Source organism: Oxyura jamaicensis, chromosome 8 (genome assembly GCF_011077185.1).
Source record: "Oxyura jamaicensis isolate SHBP4307 breed ruddy duck chromosome 8, BPBGC_Ojam_1.0, whole genome shotgun sequence".
Taxonomy (NCBI): Eukaryota; Metazoa; Chordata; class Aves; order Anseriformes; family Anatidae; genus Oxyura; species Oxyura jamaicensis.
The window spans coordinates 17,390,757-17,417,765 of NC_048900.1; the positions used below are offsets into that span (position 1 = coordinate 17,390,757).

At 41.7% G+C, this 27,009-nt stretch overlaps 2 protein-coding genes across 2 annotated transcripts; one reads left to right on the forward strand and one right to left on the reverse strand.

Moving 5' to 3' along the window:
* The first annotated feature begins 1,584 nt into the window (after positions 1–1,584).
* LOC118170932 (uricase-like) lies at positions 1,585–26,928 on the forward strand. The gene is made up of 8 exons (XM_035333563.1): positions 1,585–1,629; positions 19,662–19,880; positions 20,607–20,723; positions 20,840–20,918; positions 24,055–24,241; positions 24,715–24,838; positions 25,192–25,275; positions 26,097–26,928. Exons 1-8 carry the CDS (start codon positions 1,615–1,617, stop codon positions 26,220–26,222), a joined length of 951 nt encoding a protein of 316 aa, XP_035189454.1. The 5' UTR covers positions 1,585–1,614; the 3' UTR covers positions 26,223–26,928.
* Positions 7,849–17,981, reverse strand: DNASE2B (deoxyribonuclease 2 beta). Its single transcript, XM_035333562.1, has 6 exons — positions 17,777–17,981; positions 13,610–13,787; positions 12,321–12,402; positions 11,145–11,306; positions 9,419–9,616; positions 7,849–8,850 (listed from the first exon to the last, which is right to left on the reverse strand). The coding sequence occupies exons 1-6, from the start codon at positions 17,887–17,889 to the stop codon at positions 8,501–8,503; spliced, it is 1,083 nt and encodes a 360-aa protein (XP_035189453.1). The 5' UTR covers positions 17,890–17,981; the 3' UTR covers positions 7,849–8,500.
* Positions 26,929–27,009: the final 81 nt, after the last annotated feature.

The window sequence follows — 27,009 nt, forward strand, 5'->3', positions numbered from 1 at the left end:
GATTTTTTTTTTTTTTGTAATATCTTTGGTAAACAGTGGTAGCCACACCTTCATCCCCTTAGAAGAAATATATTTCTCTTCTGCTCAATACCTTGCACAAGTACATATAAAATTTTTGCAGTACATTTGTAAATTTGTCAACAGTTTAGCTCTTCTAGTTTTTTACTTAGCTGATCTTATTGTCATGCTTCATCCAGCACTGCATTGAAATTACATTGGACTTGCTTCAAATGCTGTTAGCCCTAACACGTGAAATTTCCCTTGTGTAGGGAAGAAATCATTCTTGGGTTATACTTGGTAAGGGCTACGAAGCTGCTCAGTTTCACTCTGCCTTTACCACATTGGTTTAACTAATCTAATCATGTTGGTTGTGCTCAGCAGCTGTATGTTGGAGAATGTCGCTTGATCCCACAAAGTGCTGTGCTCATATACTGAGAAAAGTCTCAGGCCATGAGATAAAGATTACTTTCTTATCAGCGATACTGTGTTTCACCTTTATTGCACTATCTGTCTACCTGACAGTTATTTTACTTGGCCTATCAAACTAATTCCACAAACTCTAATAGCCTTACTACATGATTTTAAAAGCAGCCAAACCACACGCTTAATTCCTTATTTCATATATGGGGATTTTTATACATGGTGATAGTTAGAAGTGAGGGTACTAGAAACCAAAGGAATTTGGTATTAAATAAATATTGCATTTTCTTGAAGAAAAAAAATAAAAATATATATCTGTTCCTGAAGGATCTTTGTCAATGCTCTCAGTAAACAAACAAACAAACAAATAAAAATCTTGAATCTTCCTGGAGAAGATTCTCACTGTCTACACTGCTCATCTTCAGTGCTAACAACAACCGTAGGACTGAGCCGATACAGACAGCTTTCAGTCTTCATTCTGTCAGAGACAGACTTTGAGAGGCTCTTAAATTACTGATACGTGAAAAAAAATACCTGTGAAGGTGGGGATATTACTGCTTCTGGGCTAGGGCACTGAAATCAAACCCATAAGCAGCAAGAGGGTCAGCGTTCACCACGAGGAGATGCATCCCTCCTTGCCTGCACAGCCTCTGCCGAAGAAACCGCCCGCACCAGTGGCCGCTCTGACGTCCGTCCCAGCAGCCGGCCTGGCAGCGCTGTGGACAAGGCTGTGGTCAAGCCAGGCTGTGAAAATTCTGCTGGAGACATTTCCACCGTGTCGGGGCTATGGTACCATCCTCTGAAGACGGTTTGTGTCATAGACCATGGAAGGTTCAGATTTTATCCTCCGGTGTGTATGGGTGATTCCTGTGTCTTTGAAGTTCTGTTCCCACTGAAGATGAAGGCAAACTCCCACTGGCATTAATGGACTTAGGATGTGTCCTTGTCTTTATTTTTGCTGTTGTTTCCTTTGTTGCAGTAGACCTATTCCTTTATTAAAGCTTTTGCCTAGGGGAAAAAAAAAAGCCGTGTTACTAAATAAATTATGAAATATTTACATTTATGGAGCCAACCCCTTATGCCTAGCTCCTCCTCTGATATTATGATGACAGTTTTTATAGAGCTACAGCTTCTGCACTGCCATTACTCCTCTGTGGGATCCAAGGCTGGGAAGCTAGCAGACAGTGGGCCACCATGAGCCAAGTGACAGTAAGTAATGCTTGCTGGCTTTGACTCAGTGCAGGGCAAAACTACTGTGCTAGACCACTGGTGGCTTGTTCTTGCTGGAGAACCAAGCAGGATCAGGATGTAGGAAGAGATGAAACAACAGAAAATATAAAACTGGGGAGATTTCTAAAGTAAACTTTATTTTTATCTGAGAATAAAATGCTACAAGATGTAGAGATACATGTGATAATCCCACAACTGAAGTGTTAAAGGCATCAGTTTGCTTATCCCTGTTCATGTTCTTTTGTACTTGTATTTACTTTTTTTGCCTGCAGTTTTCTTAATGCGATGAGAATGGTTTTAGTGTCATGGTCTGTAATGAAATGGTCTGCAGTTACTCTTGTAAATGTTTTGCACCTCTTGTTTTTGTTGTACTTTTATTGGTTTTAAATCTTAATAGTAGCTTCCTTTAAAAAAAAAAAAAAAAGTTGTAGCATGTTGTTCAAATATGTGTGGTTCAAACTGTTTGGCTTATAAATTTCTCCCTCCTACTTTTATATATTTAATGCTTTTGCCTGTGACTTGCCCCACCTCTTGTAGGTTTGGTAACAAACAGGTAGCAGCTTCCTCTGTGGGTGTTTGGTTTGTTTGTTTTTAATACTTGGCTAAGTCACTTCAGTTTGTACCTTTTGTTTTTTTCTCTCTCTGTGTCACAGCCTGTGGAGGCTACATTTGTAAAACGGATAAACGCTAAGTAACTGAAACAAGCTGCAAATGGGATTTGTGCACGATTAACTCCTAATGGTTCTCTGTGATCAAAATGGAGGTCTCTGACCTCCCCAAGTGTGTCTCCCACCCTAATGCTCTCCTCTTGCTTCTTCTCTCTTGCTCACTTTTCACTTTCAGTTGTCTTGTTCCCTCTTCTGAGTTTTTTCTCCAAGTTCTCTGCTCTGATTTCTCTGGTACTTCACATCCTTTGGCAGTAAAGAGGAGGGCAGGTTGGTGGGCAGCAGGGAACGCAGGTGTAGTAATTGTCCGTATTTGCTGTGCAGCATTTCTTACCTGCTTTTTCCTTGCAAAATGTCTCATGCAAAATTGTCGGTTCACTCACCTTGAAAATCTTACTTTCATGCAACAAATAATTGGAGCGGTTTGAAAGCAAGAGAGGAAAAGATGCAGATTTCATTTGCACAGTGCCCAGGTCTGAATGAGCAATAGGACAAGGAAAGAAACAGTTCCTGAAAAGTGCACTGAGCTCAGCATTCTTAATCCTCAACATGAAGCAGTGGGCAGTGGTGCTAAGCAGAAGCATCCTAGAGTAAAAAATACATTTTTGAAAGTGCACTATGGAAAGAGAAATACTGATTTTTGGCTGATAGAATCTTAGCCCAAATAGGAAACCTAAAAAAAGCCAGATACAGAAAAGCCCTGGAGCTAAATACTTTCAAACTTTGGAAAGCCAGAAGTACAGGAGCAACAACAAAACACAACACACTTGATGACATGGCTTTTAGTGAGCTTTTGACAGTTTTTGGAAGGTGATGCATAAAATGTGTACTGCTGTAATGCAACATGATTATCTGAGGGCATTAATACATGTGAAGACAAATCTTCTGGTTAATACATGATGATGCAGAACTGTATGGCTAATTTGCGTGCACAATTTCTATGATTAATAAATTATGCAATGCTAGCACAAGTGTACTACTGTGAACCACTTGTAGCAACTGCCAGCAATCCAGCAGGTGACACTGAAGACTATGCTCTACTCTAGTAAAGCTCTGAATATTTGAATACCAGCTTGCAGTTCCCAAACTGCAAAGTGATGAAAGGAGTAGAAGAATGTTTCTCCCTTTTATCTGTCTTACAGGAGATTTGGAATAGCCACTAGTTACCTTATGTAGAAATGCAAAATTATCTCAACTGAAAAAAATAAAATCAAGGAGATTTACTAAAAGCACTTGAGTAAAAATGTAACAGCTGTTTTAGAGCTAAGATATATTTTTCAAGTCCTAGTGTTTCTTATTTAACACTTTGAGTAAAATTAAACTATCAAATATGCACAGAATAGCTAGAATAGAATACTCTTTACACTGGGATGAATCAGTTAAAAACAGTAGATAAGCATATAATGGGCCTGCAAATATATATATATATATATATATATATTAATAATATCATATATTATTAATATATATATATATATATTATGAACTCCCTCCTACCTGAGGCCAAGATCTGAAAGTGCTACAACTGGTTTCTGAGGTCATATGCAGCAGCTTTTACTGCTGAAGGATTCTGAGAATATTCAGCAGGTTAGGCCTTTAATCTGGTATCTCTGATCTAAGTAGGAAAATGTTAGATATAGCTAATCTGCTTGGGGTATCAGAGTATCTATAATATACTGATATTGATAGCCTAGCTTGAAATCTCAGATCTGTCTCCCTGCCTTGCACTATGGTGAGTGTATTCCCTGCTACAAGATTTCATTTTCCATGCTTTGCCTAACACAAATACCATTCCTCTACATTCTCATTTTTAATTTTATTTCTTTTTAAGAAATCTCTTGTGAAATACAAGAGGTGCATCATATTCTTGCATCATGTTCTGAGCACAGTTAGGCTTTGGCTTGCACTGAGATTCTAGCAGACACTGCCAGCATGGCTCTGTCTCCTGAACGTTTTACCCAGGGCATAGGCAGATTATATGTTTGGAAGCAATTACTGTGCTAAGAACCCAGTGATGTATCTTTCCCAGAAGCTGAAAATGAAGGTATAAAAGACGTCCACACAGTAATTTATGGGTGTTAACTTATGGATGTGAGTTTCTCTGGGGATAATTATGTGACTACACTAATAATGCAAAGGATGCTTTGATACATATATAAAAAAAATCTCACAATGTTCTTCTTTAGCATTTCATTACTCTCAGGAGTCAGGGGTGTATATATTTAAACAGAAGAGAGGGACAAGGAAGGCCCATATGTCTTCTCAAAAATAGCGCTGTCTCTTCACACCACAGGCATGCTGAGAAGGCACTTGTTTGACATAAGAGATTGCATTAGAGGTGTTTGCTGGAAACCTCCTGCTCCAAGAGCAGAAAGCTGCACACAATGCACTGCTGGTGCAGCAGCTGGTCTGGGCTGCTGGGGAGGTGAGAGAGGCACTGCTTTGCAAGGGCAGTTGTCAGAAGGGGCATCGCTGGCAGCTGGATGGGGAAGACCTGCACAGCTCTGCAGGACTTGGGTACTTTTTAAAATGCCCGCTTTGAAGCAGACTTTCCTGTGTTTCAGAAAGAGATCTGCAGACCTCTGTGACAAGGCCAGTGGCAGGCTATGTTAGTATGCCTCAGAGAAGGGAAGGCTCCCAGCTAAGTCAGAGAAATTTCTCTTCAGACTTCCCTTCACTTGCTGGCAGATGGCTGGCATGGAGTCCTTGAGAAGTTCCCCAGCATGCTGTCGGAAGGGGTGACTCCCACTGCTAGATCTCAGGATATTTTCAGTCATCATGAAGACACCTGGAGCAATCCCCCCTTAAAGGCCACCATGTAAAAAGGCCTCTGACTGGATACCTCTGCCTGTTTTTCAGTGGAGTAAGTGCCCAGCTAGAACAAAATTTCACCCAGCTTCAGTTTCCACACCTTCACAGTCTTTTAGTTTTTGTCCCAACAAGGCTGATGTCTAATCCCTTAGATGGCCTCCTACATTTAAGTCTGTGTAAAACCGCCCATTTCCAGCACAGCAAGCCACTACCTGAAGGATCCCCAGCTATTGGTACTGCTGGAGGATCCTTGGGGATTCAGAGGAAAACCTTCGGGCCTGGTTTTCCAGAGAGGAGGGGAAGAGAGACATGCTGCCTGCTCTGCAGGGCTGCGGTGGTGGCGAGGGTGGGACATGCTGGGGCAGGCGGGCATTGCGCGAGGCTGCGTTTGCCTTCCCTGCCACTTGGGTGCTTGCGATGCGTGCTGGGACAGGGCCCAGTCTTGCCTGAATAATTACAAGGCAATTCCTACCAAACAATGATCCCTGCTGTTGTCTTTGTTGCAAACTCATCTGCATTACAGCAACGTTTAGTGGATTAATAATGTGTGCTTTTGGCCTCTCCTACTCCCTCGGCAAACAATTTTCATGCATAATAAATGTTCACATTTAGCATAACCAGAACAGAGCCCAAGGGTCAGAATAGCCATACCTGTGTGCTGAGGGGAAGAGACGCGGGGTTTCCAGGAGAGAAAACAGCTTTCTGTCCTCTCAGTGCTGGATCCAAGACTTCTGTCCTTCAGCAGCACCAGCTTGGCTCAGCAGGTCCCCCCGAAATCGCTGTGGGGGCCACACTGGATGTCCCCCTCCACAGGAGCAGCCCAGCCACAGGGGTCGCCGTGGGCAGCAAAGGGAGCACGGTGTGGATAGCGCTGTCAAGCATTTGACATTTTGACAAAGAACAGCACGATTTAAAATTAAAACCTTGTAAAAATATGCAAGAATACTTATTTCACACCAGCAATTGATCACAATGCATGCTATGAGGGCATATGAGGTTGAGTTTTATAATGTGTGTAGTGGAAATCCTGGGATATGTAAATATGGACGTTACACAATGTGAGGAAAACTGCATTAAAACTGTTTACAGTCAAAAAAAGAGAGAACCAGAACTGCAGCCTTTGTATTGCTACACCAGTGAAATGAGCGTGTACCCAACCTGCCTATTTAGGTGACTGTCATGTAATGTTTCTCCCCATCTTCCCACTGCCCTCTATGCCTCTTTAGCAGCAGCTAGCATGGAGGCTACCAGTCTTGGGCATATTGGAAGAGGAATGCTGTGAATAATCTTGCTCTACGATAGCTATCAGTTGATCAAATCATTAAGAATAACAATTAGCACTTAAAGCCCAGTGATAGGCTGTTGGCTTGTAGCCTGGGGAGCGGGACTGTGACACACCACTGTATCAGCCTGAGGTGGAGACTCCTTGCTGTCGAGCTCCATGACCCAAATGCTGTGGCTGAGCATCTCCAATAGGAAATACAGGTGGTGGAGCCAGTCCAGTGCTCTGATGCCTGACGGAGCACCTCACCAGAGCTGTCCCCAGTGAAATGTTCCTGTCCATTCCTGTGCAGTGAGATCACGCAGATGCAGTGCTGTGGGCAAGATACAAGAGTTCAGGCAGGTTAGGCCAGTGTCTGCTATGGAAATGGGGAAAAGACAAATGAATTTTATCATGGCTAATCCAAGCAATGTCCTACCATCCATCCCACTGCTGAGCATTCTGCCTTACTGGCAATTTTCACTGCCACAAATAGTTGTTACTTGACCACAGCTAGTAAAAAATGAAAAATATATATGTAAATAATTTGACAAGCTTCAGAGGAAAACATAATCAAGCAAATTATTTATCTTTTTTTTGTTGTTGTTCATATGCAAGGATAAGAACAAAGTTTATTTCATACAGAATATCTAAACTATCTACATTATTTTCACTGTGCTATGAGAATTGGATTTTCCTTCAATCCAGATCAACTAAATAAAACATCCAGTCCTGGCACAATTCCCCTTGTTAAGCAGGCCAGCTACAGTAATTTTATTTCTTCAAGGCCAGATTAAATAATTTTATTTCTTCAAGCAGTATGAACAAATGTGACCTGATATTAATGTATTTGGTACTTTGAACACTTTGTTGCTTGGTTGATTTTTCATGATGGAAAGGGAAGGAAATCTTCAACAACTTCTTGTGGTTGTGGAGTATTTCTTTATATCTACTTCCTTTCAAGATGTAGATAGTCAAGGGTATGAACTATAAACACAGCAAAACACAAAAATATTAGCAGGACAGCCAAACCTTCAGACAGGAGTTTATAGCACCAATTCAGGAAAAAAAAAAAAAAAAAAAAAAAAAAAGTACAAGTGAGATATACACCTATAAATATATTTAGGAACAAATTAAATGCAGATATTAAAATCATATTAAAAGCAGGTAAACTTTTGTAATTTGAATCTAAAAATGTATCAGGAGCTTGCAAGGTAGCTCTGTCTTTATAACAAATCCATGCAAACTTCAAATGCTAAGCTTGAGATTGCAGGTATTGAAAATTAATAGCCACATTAATCATAGTGTGAAAATGGAGGTGAAGTTATATCTTCCTTCAAATATTTTCTTCTTTTCTTTTATTTTTTTTTTCCCAATTTTCTCAATTTTTCCTTTGGCAGCTATAAAACATTATAATAAACCACAAATGGCTATAGATGGAAGACAGAGACCATAAACAGACCATTTTCTCTCTTAATTTATTTCACTTATTCATAATTCAGACATGTTTATTTGTTTATATGATTACTGCACATGAGTAGTAAAAGCCATAGAAATACTCCCAAGATAGTGGTTACAAATTATTTAAAACTCATTTCTTCTCTAAAAATTAATCATAAAAATGAAGCCTTCTTGTCCACAGACTACTTGTCTTCCTGTCTGCATCCAATTATGCCTGTTCTTTAAGAGATTCAGCCCAGCCTACTCCCAAACTCAGCAGACATGCTCTGATTGATCTCAACAGCACCTGTAACAGGAGGTGATTTTGAAGCATCTTAGGGTACTTTTCTCCTGTTAACCATCCAGACAACCTAGCTAGCAAGGCAGGTGTTTGTTCCTCCTCACATCCCACATCCAGCATCACTCACTGAGGTCCCCTGTGCACCATCACTGACATCAGCATGTTTTGCCATGGCATTACTGTGCAGAGAGAAAACCAGATGTGTTTTACCCTTAAACCAGCTGCTTTTATAGCTAACAATGTGAAGGTCTAGCACATCTGGCAACTCACAGGACTGTTCTTCAGAGTTAAAATATGGTTTAAGGGAGATGTTTTCTATGCTTTTTATGTAATAAGGGGCTATGCTGTTTGGGAGGAATGGTCCATTTATATCTAGGTGGAAACATCATTGCAACTTTCATACTGGAAAACCAAATTTCTGAAAGCATTGTAGATGTGTTCATTCTGTGTGCACATGAACCCACCACTCCTCCAAGCTTGCTCAACAGCACGGTTTAGGTCTCCAATGCAGGTCCACTGATCTTCATTCTTCTTTGAAACAGACCATTTGGAATGATCCTCGATGGAATGGAAGGTCGAGTTCAGTGGTGTCACTATGACCTTTATGTTGTAGACATGGTACTGCAGAGAGCAATTTGAAGGAAGTTTTTGGCCAGAGTGCTGCCAGGATTCAGCCAGCAAATCAGTCTTCAGCTCCTGAGCCACCCAGGCCACGTAGATATCTGTGGGATAACAGAGGATGGGAGAAATCAGCACTTCATTTGCCTTCATTTAAGTGGGGATCAGAAAGGATCACTTAAACTGGGCTCATTTAATTCTAATGCATGAAGTGAACCAGAAGAGATTTTGCCCCCAACCTCCTCTTATTTTGATTTTTGTTTCAGAAGTTCATTCCTGTTTTCCCTTCTTTTCCTGGAAATCCTGTTACAAATAATCAGCAGGAGGAAGAAATAAATAAATAAATAAATAAAATTAATCCTTCATAACAAAAAAGCTGATGATTCAAACCCTATTTTTGTTCTTTGTTGCTACAGCCAAATAAGTAGAAAGAAATTTTCAGACAATCCTATTAATGTACATTTAAAAACATTTGAAAGATCAGACAGCTTTTCACTTAGTGGAGCTGACAGAATATTATGATGGAAGACCATTCTCAGTACTCCATTATATTTATTTCTGAAACTGAAATTCTTTTTTTTTTTTCCCCTCAAAGTAAATACTGTCAAAGAATACATTGACTGCTTACTACTTGCTTGAGCATGTGTGGTAGGTAACAGCAGTTTCTCTTACCATCCACGAATGAGTGGGACTTCACAAAGTGGAGAAAGGCCTCCCCACGAGCTGACTGCAGCTTGGAGAGGCGGTGCAAGGGAGCTGAGGGCAGCCTGGAGCGTGCACAGAGCTTTTGCAGATTTGGGAGATCAGCCTGAAAGGCACTAGGGAGGGAACAGCTGTAGATTTGTGGATTAGAGCTCAGCATCTGTTGGTCTGAAAAAATAACACACACACACACAAAAAAAAAAAAAAAAAAAAAAAAAAAAAAAAGCACACACAAAGAAATGAACACATGCAAAATGAAAATGGGTTAAAGCAAAGCAACCAAGAAGGTAAAGTTCTGTCTGGGAAGGAAAACCTGAATCCTTTTTAGTCTTCACAGCTTATCTCTGGAGCAGTTCAGTCTCAAAGTAGCTTTGGTTTTAGCAACCAAAAGCATGTTTAATTGCTTTGTGTTCTGACTGACCCGGCATCTCATAGTCTGTCTTAGAGAGTATGCTCCCTTTTTTCCATGTGTACCTCCCTCTTCTTAGCAGAACTGCCAGTCTGTGGACTTAGTCCATGCCACATCCCTCCACAGTCACCTTCAAGCCTCTAAGTGGTCACACGGCACTCAGACAGCATGTGTGAATTCAAGGCTGTGCTTACTGGAGTTGTTTCCAGTCAGTGACACTTGCCAAGCCAAAGCCAAACAGAAGAGCTGCCAAGCGACCCAGCTGAGTTTTAGGCAGAACAAAGCTTGACTTTCAAAGTCGGGATTCAATCTGCAAAATATTTCTCTGAACACCGTGCAATTTAACTGTGAAAGTCCTTGCCACCGATGTTGTAAAGAGCAAGGGAACAAATGGGCTCCACAACTGATGAGTTCAAGATGAGTCCATTAGGAACTTTCCAGTCTTTCCAGCTTATGAAATCCTTAAACCGCAGATTACCAGAAGCTGGGAGGATAGAGCAGGAAAGCATTATTGTATGCTTCTCATTTTCTTGTCTTCTTTCCTAAGCACATGCAAAGATGTGCTTTCACAAGCAGGAACTTGGTTTTGATGGCTCTCTGGTGTGACCAGCCTGCACATTTGCACAGTCTTACACATTTATTTAATATAATTTGTAGCTCAGCAAAGAGTAAAAAGCAATGTGAAAAGTGTTACATAATGTGATTTCTTATAATGCCCTTGACAGTCAGCCTTCAGGACTCCAGTGTCAAGTAGTTCTGAGTCTTATGGGTATAAATTTCATTTTTCTTATTTTTAGGATTTGTATTTTATGTGGCAAAAAGTACCTGTGGAAATCCGGGAATATTTATTCCCTACTTTGTATTTCTGATGTGTCAAGGCCAGCACTCCAGCTCAAGTAGTGATTGCCTTGCAGTTTTAGAATGGCAGACTATTGAGGCTGAACGAGCTATTACTGTTAAAAATGATTCATCATCCTCCTTTATATTTCCAAAGCATTTGGTATGCATGGGCTGACTTTACCCTCAGTATGCTCTTGTGACTATTATTATCCCAATAGTCCCCATGGGGAGATGGAGGCAGAGTGGAAGAGTGAATTTCCCACATTCCCACAGGAAATGGTTGGATAAACAGAACTGAAAGCCAAGGGTGTGGCTTCCAGGGCCCACTTGGTTTCCAAATGTGACAATGAAGGACAAGAGCAATCAGTTTTGGAGGCACAGCCCGAAGGAAAGGAGTCAGAGAGGTGCAGCAGAGGAAATGCATTCTTGGGAAGAAGCTTTCCATACCTATTTCTGTGAACTGGTCATATTTGAAGGTTACGCAGATGGCTGTCTGTCCGTAGGACTGCCCACTTGCTGGGTACCCATAACCATCCTCAGGGAAGGGAGGGAACAGGGGCACACTGTGAATCACCCAGAAGCCTTGTGATTTGTCCAAGAGCAGAAATCCTGTCAAAAGAAAGTTATGGCAAATGAATTAAGGGGGTAAAAGCCCTGAGACATCACAGTGATGTCCTTCTTCGGATTTGCTGCCGCAGACACCGTGCTTCAGTGTGGTAATGGCTACAGCAGACTGGCTCTAGAGTATATTAATGGGTTGTAGAAGACACTGATATTGTGCTAGAATTGCATTAATTCTCTCCTGCACAGCCTAACTTCAATTGTCATAACCGTTCCTTTGAAAAAATACCTTTGCAAAACCTTTTTTCTTTATCTGCTCAAATACTGTCTTTGAAAAATCTGATGATTTAATGGCTGCAACTCTTCCCCCACTGCTCCTTTCCCTTCCCTTAATTTCATTGCTGTATAAGGGGAAATGGGCTCTGTCAGCACCATGCCTTCTTCCCTAGACCAAACTGCACTTGGGGCAGACGGGGTATGCCTCCCCTGCTGCAGATTGCTCAGGAAAGTCACCCATGGCTCTGCAGCCTGAAAACACAGCCCTGCAAAGCCTCTCCACCCCAGAGCTGGGCTGAGCAAACCCTGCTTCCTCAAGGGACCACTTAGACCTCCATAGAGGTTTTCTCTCGTTAAAGTCATGCTGTACTGTCACTGCATATTTAGTGCTTCCATGATCCTGCTGCCCTCAGAGACCTGGGAGGCTTTCAAGGTCAATTCTGTCATGTAGGGTGCCTCTCCCTTTGCACCCTGTGCTGCTGTTGCCAGCCAGCTCAGGATGACATGATCTGTACTTGCTGAAAGGAGAGACATGAGTTTCCACTCTTGAATACAAAGGGTGAATACAAACTCCATAATCATTAAGAGTTCTTCAACAGGGCACAGGCACAGCAGTATCAGAACAGAAGCTACCACAGATATCACTATACAGCAAACCACGCATCATGCAAATAATTCTCCAGTTTTGCTTTAGGCAGGATTTTTAGATATGCAGATTGACAGACAAATAGATCTTATGCACAGCTTTAAAAAGGAGGAAACAGCAGCTGGGGACTCTCCCTGTACCTTTGGTGTGTCCTCTTTTCCAGCTGGTGGAGTCTGAATGAGGGACCTCATCGTTATAGATTGCATATGCAGTGTTGTTGCTCTGCAGGGAAAGACACATTTCTGAAACATGACATTTGGTAAGAGGAAAGCATTTAAGCAAACAAATTTTGTTGATAACAGAAGAAAGACTTCAGAATTTCTCTGTGCTTATCATGAGCTGCATTCTTCCCCCATGTCAGCTGGCATTGTCCCCACTGAGTTTACACTAAAATAAACCTGAAACCTCAGTGCTAGGGTTCCAGTTAATATAAGTGGAAGTTCTCTCAGTCATTGCAACAGCCCATCCTTTGTGTATGTGTCTGATTTAACTACCAGAGCCTTTGAAAATGTTTGCTCAGGAAAAATAGGCATGACAAATGTTCTTACAAAGGACAAGCAATTAATATATATATATTTTTTTCCCCAAAATATTTGCATACAGCCACACCTTATTTCCTCCTGAACAGAGAACGTTTCCCACCTGGTGTACAGTTTGCAATGATAGCAGGGTAGGAAGATAGCATCAGTGTGGCTCAACACTGAGTTTGTAAAAGATTGTTTGTATTGCAACTATGGTGTGACATGGGATAGGAAAGTTGTGGGGCTTGCCAATATTTGACTGACTTCTGGGAGTCTTTTTTACATATAAATTTAATGACACCCTACCACTAAACCGCAGTAGAAATGCAAAGACACACCCAGACTCCTAAGAATGTGAGCACGTAGACTGTGGATGGTAAAAAATAACCATAAGCAGATCTTGTGGTATTTTATAATCATTTCATACAAATATAAATTAGGTTTCTGACTGGAAAAAATAATACTGCTGAATGGGGGAACAGCAAAACCCAAATGTGATCAGAGATGGAGCTTGAAACACATGCAGCTGGGAGGACTTAGGATGGAGGTCAGTGGTAGTCACCACCAGCCCTCGGCTGAGTTGACAGCCAGTTCACCGCTTTGGCCATTGCTCAAGAAGAATTGCAGAAAAGAAGCCACAGGGCCTACGTACCGATGTTCATTTACTTGATGGGCAATACTTCAAGTGTGTGAAAGGCTTGACTGGAAATTTCTAGGGTAACTTCTAAGTGTAGCCAAAACTGCAAATAATCTGCCAAGCTGCCAGCACACTCACCTTGATGCATTTTAGCAGATCTAGTCAGTCAGGTCTGGCCAAAGCTCTACGTGCTTATTTTGGCTGGTTTCATTTCATTTGCATGTAATATCAAGTAAACATACTAGCAAAATGGTAATTAAACATCACTTGCCTTGGACTCATACGCTTCATAGAGCTGCCTCAGTGTCTGTCCCAGAGCGCCCTGCGTCATGTTGATGAGGTATTTGCCGAGCTGCCAGTCATGCACGAGGGCATCCATGTACAGGTACTGCAGCCCCAGCCCTGCATCCTCTCCTCTGGTGTATTTTGGCAGCTTGTACAGAGCAAACCTGCAACAGAGAAGAGCAAGTTTTGTTTTTCTTGCAAACCGTGCTATCTGAATAAGTAGGTCAGTCTCTCCTGCCCGCCCTGAGGGTTTGAAGACCGGGGTGACCGCAGGGATGCCCATGCTGGGCTCACCTTCACTCTGCTTCTCCGCAGGCTGAGCCGGCACCAAGCTCCTCTTGCTGTGGCTGTGCTGCTATTTGTACCCCAAAAGAGCTGGTTTTGAGCTACCTCTGGTTTGTCCCTGCTGCACCAACGCCCTTGTTGTGGCTAACATGTGGATGTGTACCGTGTACCTTTTTGAGCAGAGCTTTGTGTCGCACGGTTATGCGGTTTTCACCCTCAGCAAGAAGGCTACTGAGGAGACGAGGCTGAATCTGCTCTGCCTGGCACTTCAGTGAATGAATTGCCTGCTCAGCATCAGGGAGATGCACCAGGGAAACCTGTGCAGGGATGGACATTGCAGGGAAGTCCTCTGGAGCCCTGCATAGCCACCAAATCCCTGTTACTCCTGGTTCTGGTAGACAGCAAGAGACCAGGCCTGAACCTCAGCTCCGAAGCTCAGTCTGGCATTCCCTTGGTCAACATGGGCACCTCTTACCAACAATTTCTTATTCTATACAAATATTATTTTATATTTAAATTAATTATATAAAATGGAGTATTAAATTATAAAATTACACAACTCAATATTTTCATATATACATATATACAAATGAGCATGAAACTATGTAATAATGTTGTTACAATCCTACTTTTCATAGCCGACTCACGCGGAACTGCTGCAAACTGAATATTTACAAACAATTAGCCAGAAATACAAATCTTTTCAAAATTGCAGAGTACTAAATATTGTTGGTAAATTGTTCAGTTCCTACTAGTGTCCCTGATGAAGTAAACAGGTTTTCCTAGTGCACAAGTCCATGGGATTAACTGCAATGTAATTAATCGAGCCACTTTCCTTGAGTGCTGTACTTAAGTAATTTGTTATTTATATCAATAGTAAGAACTGAGTGGCCTTATTCTTGATACTATGGTACCTAACAAAAATGCAGCTTGACTGCTTAACACTGTATGTATGTCAGGAGGAGTAGGACTGGCCCAGTTAATTTACAGGTGGTCAGTTGGTTAAAAAAAATGCATTTCGGAAAGCAGGTTAATGTGCCAGGAAAGCATTTTGAAAGAGGAACATTTATTCCCTGGGAAGGGCACATGTACAGGAAGAAGAGAAGCACAGAGGTGATCCCGGTAATTCACCTGTATCACCACTAGCTGAGTGATGTTCCTTAAATCTCTCAGGACAAATTGTAGCTGATGACAGATTCTAGACAAGACAAGGAAGTGATTTGTATGGGAGGTCTGGTGAGAGCATTCCCTGCACGAGGAGCCGCAACAATCTCTTTATTTGCAATGAAGATTTGGAAAGACAAGTAGTAGTAGTAGTAGTTATAAGAGTAGGAGCTGAGCCAAGAATTAATATCTGATGCCTTTCCAAACTGCTTTGAAATGTGCTGGGAGGTCTATACTCTGCCAGTGTTTACAGCCTTGCAGCTGACAAACACACGTTAGCAGATGTGCTTGAGGGAATGCTTGTAGCTGAGTTATCAGTGAATTGCCTGCTGATTCCCAGGCGATAAATGCATTGGACCTGTACAGAAAGCCAGTTGAGTGCATTAGCAATTTAAACTGTAGAAAAGTCTTCACTGCTATTTTGCACACGGGAAGTTTCTCAAGGGCTTAAGTGGCTTAAGTATTTATGGGAGTGGACTGAATGTTACTTTGCTGAGAACTGAGGAAAAGCAAAGGCATTAATGTCAAGGAATCCAATTAGCATGGTCACAGTGTTAGCTTGTGTCTGAATACTAAGGCACTAGAAGTAATCACATCTTTTTTTTTTTTTTTTTTTTTTTTTTTCCCTCCAATAAGAACAAATGAACAGCCCTGGCTTGAATCCCTGACGCAGCACTTCTCAGAAGGCAGTTTTGCTTTTTTTATGTGTGCAAAAAGATTTCCAAAGAGTCATGGGCTCGGGTGAATACAGCAGAGATTTTCTGCCTTCCTGAGAGTGCCGTGCCTGTGGCCATTCCCCCTGCTGCACTGGGGATGGTGAGGTGAGCTCCCAGCTGGGATGCACCTGGGGACCTTTGCCAGCACAGTACCTCATGTGGGTAGGAACCGCAGGCGGGCTGGGGAGGCAGGTGGGATCCCAGAACCACGGAATGGTTTGGGTTGGAAGCGACCTTACAGGCCATCTGGTTCTAACCCCCTGCCCTGGGCAGGGACACCCCACACCAGACCAGGTTGCCCAAAGCCCCATCCAGCCTGGCCTTGAGCACTTCCAGGGAGGGATCAGATCGGATAAGGCAAGCGATACCTCCAGTTTAGCACCAAATGAAAAGTATGTGAATACTCGTAATGAGCAATTTATATTGCAGGAGGAAGCCACTGAACAGCAGGGACTCACATAAAGCTCTTGCTAAATGAATATACAAAATGAAAATCCGTGTTTGTTTGAAAGGGCATCAACATCTTTTGGTTAAGAGGAAGCTTTTCTCAGCAGTTTCAGTTCTGCTTCTTCAATCAGCTTCATAGCAACCGAGTCCAGAATGAGGCAAAAGTTCACTATTTCTTGTCAATAAGCTAGCATGACCCATGCTGACAAATGAGTTTTTCTTCCTTTGGATCATGGCACATTTGAAAGAAAATCCCCCCTATCTTCCTTGCTATGCCTGCCAGGGCCTATCTTCCCTGCTAGGTCCTGCAGGAGCCCTGGAATCCCTCAGGAACTGCCTTTATTTTGTTATTGGCAGTTCATTGTTTTTTTTTTGTTTTATAGCTTTAGCACATGCAGAATCATTCTGCAAGGAATAATTACACTTTGCAGATAAATTAAACTTCTCTTATCACCGAGTTGTTGGCTGGCAGCACCACCTAAGGGACTGATTCCTGAAAAATGACGTGATCTGGAGGTGCCTTAGTAAGGGTGAGGGGTGACAGGGCTGGGCCGGACCCTCGGACACTCAATGCTGCTCCAACGCAGCGCAGCGTGGGCCTGGTGCCCGTGCTCAAGGAGCCTGCTCACGGCGTGACGGGCCCCAGCCCGCCTGCAGCCAGCTCTGCGCGCGAGGGAGGGACGCCTTTCTGTTGATACAGGAACAGCACCCACTCCTTTATTGCTTGTATACAAGCTAATCGCTGTTCAGTGAGACTCTTCTTTTTAAATTGGTTGATATTTATCTTTGAGATGCTTCAGTACTCTTTTTTTTTTATTATTAATTATTTTTTTAAGAGGCCTCGTTTCACTTTTTAAACCTGGGTTGGCTATTATGTAATTACACTTTGCGTCTTTTCATCTTCAAAGTGCATTAATCCAATTAATCATTTAGCACCCAAACCCGGGCTGGGTGCTGGCAGCGCGATGCTACCAGACGGTGCTTTCCCACACTGCCGCGTCCACCCACGCTCCTCGCACCTCTCCCGCATCACTGCCGGAGGCGGCCCGGCCTCGGATCCCCCTCCACAGCCACAGCGAGGGGACAAATCCTGCCACACTGCCGGTCAGGGATGGGCAGCAAGGTTCAGGGCAGGATGAGGACGTTTCCCCCACGGACTGGGTCCTGCAGGCAGCGAGGCCCCGTGCAGGAGCCCTCACTGCGACCCGGCGCCGTGGGGGCTGCTGCAGGCAGTGGCAGCCTTGGCATTCGAACACAGGTTAGGCTGGCTTTGATCATCAGACACAAACGCTGCGTAAACCCATCATTATTTTGCAGTTACTCATAATGCAGCAGCGTGGTTGGTTCCGTGGAATGAAATCACCTTTCAATAACTTATCCTAGGTTTTCCAAATGCAAAATTCAGCTACTACTCACAGGCAAACAGGATTAAACCAGTGATTGCTATGCATTACTTCCCAGCGACCCACCTACTTCACGCAGAGTAATCTTAGGTGTTATTTACTCATCCAGCATTCCTCCCATGCGCGGTATTTACTTACCAATCGACTGCCTCCCCGTCTTCATTTCTGCAGGAAATTTGCGCTGCCCATAGCGACGGGGAAGAGAGAAGCAGTAGCACAGCAGGGCTACACCACGCAGACCCCACGGTCATCTTGGTGCCCCAGCTGCGCAGTGTGAGCGCGGGGCAGAGACTAAAAGCAGAAGTTGGCCGTGTTTCCTCAGCCACCGGCCCCGGCTGCCGCGCAGTGAACACCCACAGGGAGCGGCTGGCAGCTTCCCCGGATCAATCTCGGCAACAAAATGGCAAAATGACATTTGTCAGATTTTACTTTTGAGAAAAATTACAGATGCATCTTCAGAGGAATTATTTTGAATATTTAAAACACGTAAGGTAGTCTGCTTTCAAAGCAAGCTGCAGATACTACAGACTTTATTTTCCTTTTTAATGCTATATGAAAGCATTAAAAAGGAAAGCATGAGTTTTATTTAATTATTTATTTTACATCTGCATGAAAAAACTCAGTTTTCAGACTTGCAAACCAAAACAACTTTCACCTCTCTACTTTTCCATCCAGCTCATGTAGGGAGCTCAGACTTTGCACCATTCCTGCAAAGTGGGTTCCCAGTGTAGTGCTGAGCCCACCATTTCTGATTTTGTCAATGGGGAGCCTTAATTTGCCTGTGGGAATTGAGCCTGCAGAAACCAACAGCAAGAAAAAAATCACCCACAGTACTTTACTTACAATTAGATAATATATATATATATAAATTCTCTTTTAAATGCATTAGCATTTCTCTTAGGAACAAAGAAGTCTGAACTGAGCAATTTTACATCTGATAATGTTTTCAGAAAGTCATGAATAAAAAGTTTCAATCTATATTTTAGTGTTGAAAATGTTCTTTTTTCCCTTCCCATTATGCTTACACTGAAAGAAATTAATATCAGGTACAAGATACTTCAGCCTCAGGGAAAGTCTAGTGCAGTACGTGCTAGGTATTGTAGCATAAAATAAATCCCCATGAGCTCCCCAGTATTTTTGTCTGCTGCAGTGCCTCCAGCACCATAATAGCTGTGCAAGTTGGGTTGTGTTTGACCAAAGCAGGATAAAAGTGATTAGGGCTTAACACAAACAAAAACAATGATCCCAGAAAGCGAAGATTTTGGAGGTGTGAATCAAGAGCTGAATTTTGCTGCTCAGACTTGCTTCTGATCCATTTCAGGAGCAATCAGGACTGTAAACCACACGTGACAAAATGCTTTCAACCAGCCCAGTTTGGCCTTTCTTTCCTTCTTTCTCTGGAGAATCTCAGCGTGCACAGATAGGGTAATAGAAAACAAAAAACCACCAGGCACATGGCACCTGTTTTCATCTTCTGTTCGGGACTTGTGCCTGCTTACAAAGCAACCTTCCCCCACCGAAACACCGCTTTGATGCCCTGCAGGATGCCCCTGCCTGGTGTATCGCATGCTGGGGGGCGGTGGGCGGCTGCTAGTGTGGCTGGGGCAAACAAGAGCTGTGCCAAGGAAGGTGCAGCCCTGCCGGTGGGACAGTGGTGGGGCACACAGACCCAACAGATGGGGACACCCCTGCCTCAGGAAGAGATGATGGGGAAGACTCAGTGAAGGGCCACAGTCAGGACTAATCCGAAGGTGATGAAAGAGAGAGAATTGTTCACTGCTACTTGTGTTAAATGGTCTGCCCCCAATAAAAGTTTTAAATTCCATCATGGCTGCAACTTGTAATGATATCTTAAAACATTTTTTCTTCGTATCAGGACTTGGTGATTTGTAACATAAATATTCACATTATCATAGGTAACAACAGAAAAAAAACAATAGGCATTGTTTATGTTTCACTAACTAATCCTAACTGATGCTTTCACTGAGTTCTTTCATGACTGTAACACGTGTTTACTCTGCAGATTAAGGATATAGAAGTCCTCAACTGTGAATATGGCAAAAACACGATTAAGTTCCTTCGCCTCCATAGAGAAGGGAAGAAGCACTTTGTTAAAGAAGTGGAAGTGTGCACCCACCTCCGGCTGACTTCTGCTCATGAGTACCTGGATGGAAACAACTCTTTTGTGATACCTACAGACACCATAAAGAATATCGTCCTGGTGTTGGCCAAAAAAAATGGGGTATCTTTTATTTTTTAACTATCCTTACTTTTCTTATCACTTCATCTGGAAGCGTTTATTATGCTGACTTTTTATTTTCAAAATGCATCAGAAGAATCTGTCCCCCCATCTTCATGTCAGGTTGGCAATAAAATCACCATCAAAGATTTGAGAGAGAATTTTCCTCTTCTAGTGCTCTTCCTGCATATGAGGCCCTTCCTCCTGGTTTAACAATTTTAGTTATGATTTTAGTTATTTTAACTTTAGAACATAGAAACCTTTCACAGCTGATTAACCACAGTAATGAAAGTGGCTTGTGTCTGCTGGGCTTGAGAACAGAATTCCCTTGCTCAGTTCCTCCTATTGTAAGGACAATCTGCAGATCAAGTTCTCTCTCTCAGTAATGAAATCCTATCTTTAGCCTGCAAAGCTGAGCCAAAGTATCACTATGATTATTTCAATATTATGTCCTCAAAGCCTGAGGCTTCTGTAGCAGTTCCTCTCAGCCCAGAGGCTCTAGCTCCCTATACTGCAGAATGGGAGATTTTGGATATGAATCTGTAGCTGCTATTTGCAGTGTATGCTGCAAGCTGATCAAATGACTAGCCTCACTGTGTGCATAGCCAGAATCAAAAGAAATCTGTATTTTTAACAACATTGATCCTTCCCAAACATTTATAATTAGAACAATCTGCTTTTGTAGATGAGGTAATTGCTTCATTCTAATAATATTCTTTGCTGCCTTAGATCCCAACTTTAGAACAATTTGCTATAGATATCTGCAAACACTTCATGACAACATTTTGCCAAGTGGCCTACGTCAAAACCTACGTCCAGGAAGTTCCATGGCAACGTCTACACGAGGTATCTGAAATACTAATGCATTCACTTGGTTCAGTCTGGACAAATTCCTTACTCTCTTAGCTTCTGTTTTCCAGTTAAGATGTTTGCTGCACTTACATGTCTGCTCTGAATTGTAGAACGGTGTTCCCCACATCCACTCGTTTATATGCGTTCCTGATGGGATTCGCTTTTGTGAAGCTGAGCAGTGCCGGAATGGTAAGAAAAGACTCTTTAGCTTCTCCTACTTCTCTGCAAATATTTCTGCTGGTGACAGATAAAGATGGCTTTAGAGAGAGCAAAAGCTGTTACAGAGCTTACAGCACAACCAAACCTCTCCAGAGGCCTAAACCAAAGAGTACTTTTACGGTCTAATCTTGCAGTCCTTGATCTCTGAGACAAGGCTGAAAATCCAATATGGTTCACATCTATATGTGTGCCCTAAACACTTACTGGTTACAATGGCACATTTACCACAATTGTTACAGATTGTCACAGGAGTTAATAGCCTTCAGAGAATTCTCTTCTTACTTTTTAACATTATACTGTGTTCTGCAGTCTCATTATTATCATTAACTTATAGAGAATACATCACAAAACCCCCTTGCTATAGAACAATTGCCTAGTTCACAGTCATTTTCAAAACCCTGTCAACATGTTTTGGTTTTATTTCTAAAGATGCAGTTTCATTGCTGCAAGTCAGGCTGGCCTGAACATCATAGGCATTCATATCTACGTGGAAACTGTTTTTCACGTCACTTCAGAGCGTACTTACTGTTTTTGCATACCATGACTAAAAATTTGGTGAAACATTTGGTTTCACTAAGAGTTTTGGGCTGTTGGATGACTTGCCATTCCAGAGTGAATGTAAAAAAATCTCTTCTCGCTATGCCTCACAACAAAAGTATCAGTTCAATCTCTTGGCATTGGTGTTTCACGTAACACATCCATCAGACCACTGGCAACAGAGCTGAGACCACCACATAGTTTCACACAATGCATTTGGAGGTTTTAGGCATTAGTTCAGTATCTATTACTGTCCTAATTACTGTCAGATCTGTCTTAGGACAGTAACTTAGAGGTATTCCCTATCCTACCCTCTCTCCTTATTGTCCTAACATATCAGCATTAAGACCAGTGGCAGGACCAGTTCTGCCTGCAGCTTGGACACAGTTTCTGAAAGGTTCATTTCAGCATTGTCCCCATATTCCTGCTGAAAGAGAAGGAACAGCTCATGCAAGAGCCCAATGTATTTTGGCACAATCTTTTTAAATGTTCATAGTAACATCGACTACTTCTGTATTTTTGGCAGCCTCAATATAATTCCTTTTGGCTTCTGGAAAATGTTAAGAAAGAAACATGAATGGAAAAAAAAAAGACATAAAGACAGAAAGAATAGGCGTTTACACTTTCTTGAAGAGCATCTACTCATAATGTACAGAGTAAATCTAAAATTTTAATCATCCTGATAATTCAGTATGAAATTTTGCAGTTCCAGGTTCTATGCAAACAAGAAGCCTTTACTGAGGCTTTCTGAAGATACTGCCTTTCCTTCTTAGTCTTCACTTCATATAGCCCTTCAGCTATTTCTTTATGATTCCGTGCTTGGGTGAACAATAATCAAAGAGAAGATTTTCAAATCCCTTTTATTTTTCTTATAAGAGAACCTTCTCTATCTTTAGCATCCTCCTATGCACCTACCAGACAGACACAGAAATGTATTTCTCAGTTAATGCTATGTTTTAACACCTTACTCATCATTAAAAGAAACCTTGTGAGACTTAATAGAATTACAGCCTTTTTTTTTTTCCCTGCTATATCAACTGATAAGAGGCTCAGAATTTTTCAGAAACTGAAAACATCATAGGTAATTTAATGGAGTTGCCCTTAGACTACTGAAAAGACAGCATAAACACAAAACATACTGAATGCACAGGGTGGTATGTTCACTTCTTTGAAAGCTTTTCCTAGGCATTATATTTCTTCAGTGTAAGATCCAGGTAGACAGCTAGATGACCAGCCAGCAATCATGCATTGCAAGCAGCTCTTTCAAACAAGACTATGCGTCTGAATATGAGATAAATATATTTCAAGGTTCACTGATAGTATCTGCACTACTTTAATACCCATGTATTACTATTTTATATCTAAGCTATGAATTCATCAAGATCTGAACAAAATCCAGAATAACCTGTCCAAGAATATTGGACAGATAAGATAAATCTTAAGCTTTAGTAAATAACATGGGAAAGTAGCCAAAATAATACTACTTCTTTGGACTCATTTGAAAACAAACAAACTAAAACAATAATGAATTAAAACAAGAAAATAAATAGATGAAGAACAGTTCTAATCATATCCAGTGAGAATGTATGAAAAAAAATACTCTAAACAGTCATGTCATTTGGGAATATTCATCGCAGTGGAATTATTTTGAATATTTTATTTAATATTATATAAAATAGTCTATTTAATATTATATAAAATTCATATTTTTTAATAAAAGTTTATCCTTTCTGAATCTGCTTTTTTGGCAGTTCTGGTCAGTGAAATTTTCAGTTATCAGTTTGGTGTAATCTAAATGATTGACCAATTGAAATTTTATAGCTTCCATCCAAAAGGACAGAAGGAAATGTTCAGAACACAACTATCTGGTCTTTATAAAATTATAATCCACCCATACAGCAGTGATCTGCAACAGCACATTTTATAAATAGTGTCTAAGAGCAAAAACACTGTCAGTTTGAACCTGTGGGTGGCATCTGTATCAGTGCCAGTTCCTGCTAATTAGCTGAACTGCACACATTTGCATTGGCTCCTTGCCCTCTCGTTCTAATGGATGCAAAACTAACAACAGGACGGATATGTAAAGCCAATTTCTGGCTCAGGCGCCCAGTCTTGTTACAGCGTTTCTACACTCTTTACGTTGTAAGAAAAGTTCCACCTTACCTCTCCTGTGTACCACAGCACTGGTAGCCTATTTCATTTCACTTTCAAGTAATTAGTGGTCTCTGAAGTGACATCAATGAGAACCAACCCTATGCATGTCCCAGCTCCAAAGAAGTGAGGTAAGGGGTATCCTAAACTCTCCATGACTGACATTGCAGATCACTTAATAGGATTCTCTTCTTTCTAGATTGAGCTCTGCTTTCAGTGGTTTCTATCTTGTTTCCTAACTTCTTGCTAACATCAGTGTGCAGAAAATAATTTTTAAAAGTAGCTAGACTTACAGAAGAAGCATGAGTGTTGGAGTCACTGCTTGATGGTCCTAAAGCTGCTGCTGTAAGTGCACTTCCAGAAATCCCTTCTGTCCACCTGAAAAGGGCTCACACTCTCATGTATTTTTGGTTCACAGGTCCTCTGGTTGTTTTTGCTGGAATTAAAGATCTGAAACTTATGAAGACAACACAGTCTGGATTTGAAGGCTTCTATAAGAATGAACACACCACGCTACCTGAAAGGCATGACAGGATTTTATGTGGAGAGCTCTTCTGCAAATGGTCATACGGCGAATGCAGAGATTTTGACTTCGATTGCATATGGTATATGTCAAATCAAATAATATTTACCAACCAATCTATGATCCCAAAGTCCCTCTGTACAGCACAGCAAGCGTAAGGGCCAGGTCTGCAGTTGCTGAGCACAGATCTCAGCAGAGGCTCTAAGCACTCAGTACTGGGGGCAAAAGGTAAGCCTTGGGGGTAAGTCAACTTCTCTCCCTAATGGTGCATCAGCCAACAGCATTTAAATGGACAATTTGTAGTTCAATACAGAACACCTCAGGAGAACAAATTTGCAACTCATTTGTTAGGTAATTTTAACAGAACATTTGCTGATGAAGTATAGACTTGGGGAGGGGGAATTTGGAGGAGACAGGACAAAGACATTGTTCTTCCATGAAATCTCACATGCCATCTAATTGTCAGAAGAGACAGGGAAAAGTAGAAATAAAATAAGCACAGTAAAATATGATGGATCTAGACAAAGATTTTGTAAGAACCTGTGTTACCTTTAGGAACAAAGTCCGGGAATGTATCCTTGAGGCCTTTTCAGGGCCACCTGACTGTGGGGAGTATTCACCCTCTTACCAGAAGACTGTCAACTCTATCCAGATGTGTGTCCTTTCCAAAGTGTCACAGGTAACTTCTTTCCTCCTGTTGTTCTAAGGCAGTTCTAAGACTGGAAACCGGTGGTGTACAGCTTGATGATCTGAAAAACCATGAGTGCACTCACAAGTTCAGTCCTGAGCACTGCTTCTTATCAGCCATGAACATAATGGGGGCGAATATCACTCAGTGCTTGGCAGTACATGAGCAAAAGTGAAAGGAGCGCTCTAAGATTGGCTACATGATCAATAGATTGCATTTTATCAACTGTATGTATTTTTGGGAATGGAGGTGTTGCTCTGTTCTTCTTCACGCTGAAGGAAAATGTTGGTAGGCTGTTGGCTGAGAAAGTGCGTTAATTCATTGCCCTGTTTCCGTGGTTTCAGGTACAGGTCATAGAAGTCATCTTGAACAACACGTTTTACAATGTGGTAGACATGAAGAATCTAGGCTTGACCAATGACAAAGAAGTAAGTAAATGCTCCAAACACAACTTACCTGGATTCTCTATAAACTCCCAGCCTTAAAGTATAGCAATAGCTATACTTTAATGCAAAAGAACAGCCAAAGGGAACAAACTTTCTCCTCCAGCCCCAGTGAAAGCTCCACCCTACCTCCAAAGGAGATCTACACTAACTATAGCAGAAGGATGATTGATTGCCTTCTTATGTTGCTGATAAGAAATAAATGAGCACAGGGGAGAGCTTTGGAGATCACTGGGGTCTGTAACAGAAATTGTAGGTTAGCTAAGGCTTTACCTCTGGGTGACAGAAGACCAACACTGTAAGAGAGCAGTGAAAAGGTTGTTCTGCAGCCATTCGGAGCCAAAGCAAACTGGTCCAACAGTGGATAAGGTATAAGCCTGGGACCAGGCAGAGGGTGAGAGATGGAAGGGCTGTGATGTATTTGCCCCTCTCTCCACAGCTGCTCTAGCTGTTGGCTGGGTCAAGCCGAACGTCTGTTATCCTTGCATGACAGAGAGAAACTGGGTTATTCCATTTTGCAGTTGCCATTCTGATTGATCAACAGTTTATAGTCTGTTGTCTAGTCTCCCTCCCAAATGCTTGTGATTCTCCTGCTATCCTATCCTACCTTTGTGCTCTTTTGGGTGGACATTATAGAGCCACTTCCACTTGAGAAAACAACAAAATTTATCATTGACGTCTGTAAAGGAAGGAAAGGACCCAGGCATGATTTTGAAAAGAGGTCAATAGCTGCAGTTTCTGCTATGATGGCAATGGCACATCCTTGTTTCAGGAATGACACCTGTGTTTCTACTCATTCTCCTCAGGTTCTGGTTCCAGTGGAAACTCCCTATGGCTCTTGTGCTTGTACGCTTGGCCGAAAGAAGTTCTTAGAAGTTCAAGGCCACGTGCTAAAGGATGAGAAGCAAAGTCATTTTTCCCAGGGAAACTAAACCTCTTGGCTCCACTCACACATTCCTGATAAACTTGCAATATGGCTTTCCTATCCACGTGTACTCATTATTGGCCTCTCCCATTGCTGACTACTTTTCCCTTTATGAACTCATATGTTGGGATTTCTAAAGAAGCCTCAGAAATTCAGATATCAAAGTCTCTCCCTGAATCTCAGAGTGATTTGCACGTTGAAACTCCCTAAATTCTTTTAAAAATCTCTGCTGGAAACATTATAGTCAATTTTTAAACCAGCTATTTCCAGACTTCTTAATGAAACAATTAATTTGATAATCTTTAACATGCTTTTGACACACAAAATCAGCAAATCTGTGTATTCTATTTATTCATATTCCTTCAGTGAAATGAATACACAGGCATGAGACCAGGTATTTAATTGACATAAGCTATCCTGACCCCTTGATGCCACACTGTTCTACAGAGCTGAGGTTCTGACCCAATAACTGAGTGGGGAATCAGTCAGACATTGATTTGTGAAGGAAGTGGGAAAAAAAAATATATCTTCTTTGCAGCATGACTAGTTAACAGCTGTTTACTAATTTCTCTGCACATGTTCTGGCTGCATAGCTGCTGCTGCTATTTATCAGACTATACAGTTATTTTATAATTACTTTTATATTAACCGCTGAGGTGTCTGTGTTTTTGGGCTATCTCTGTAATTTTAATTAAATAGTTTTCTTAAGTTTATTAATCTCTTCATGACTTCTGAGCAGGCAGAAATCAACCTAAGTAACCGTATTATTTCTGGGAGGGGCAGGAAGATAGACA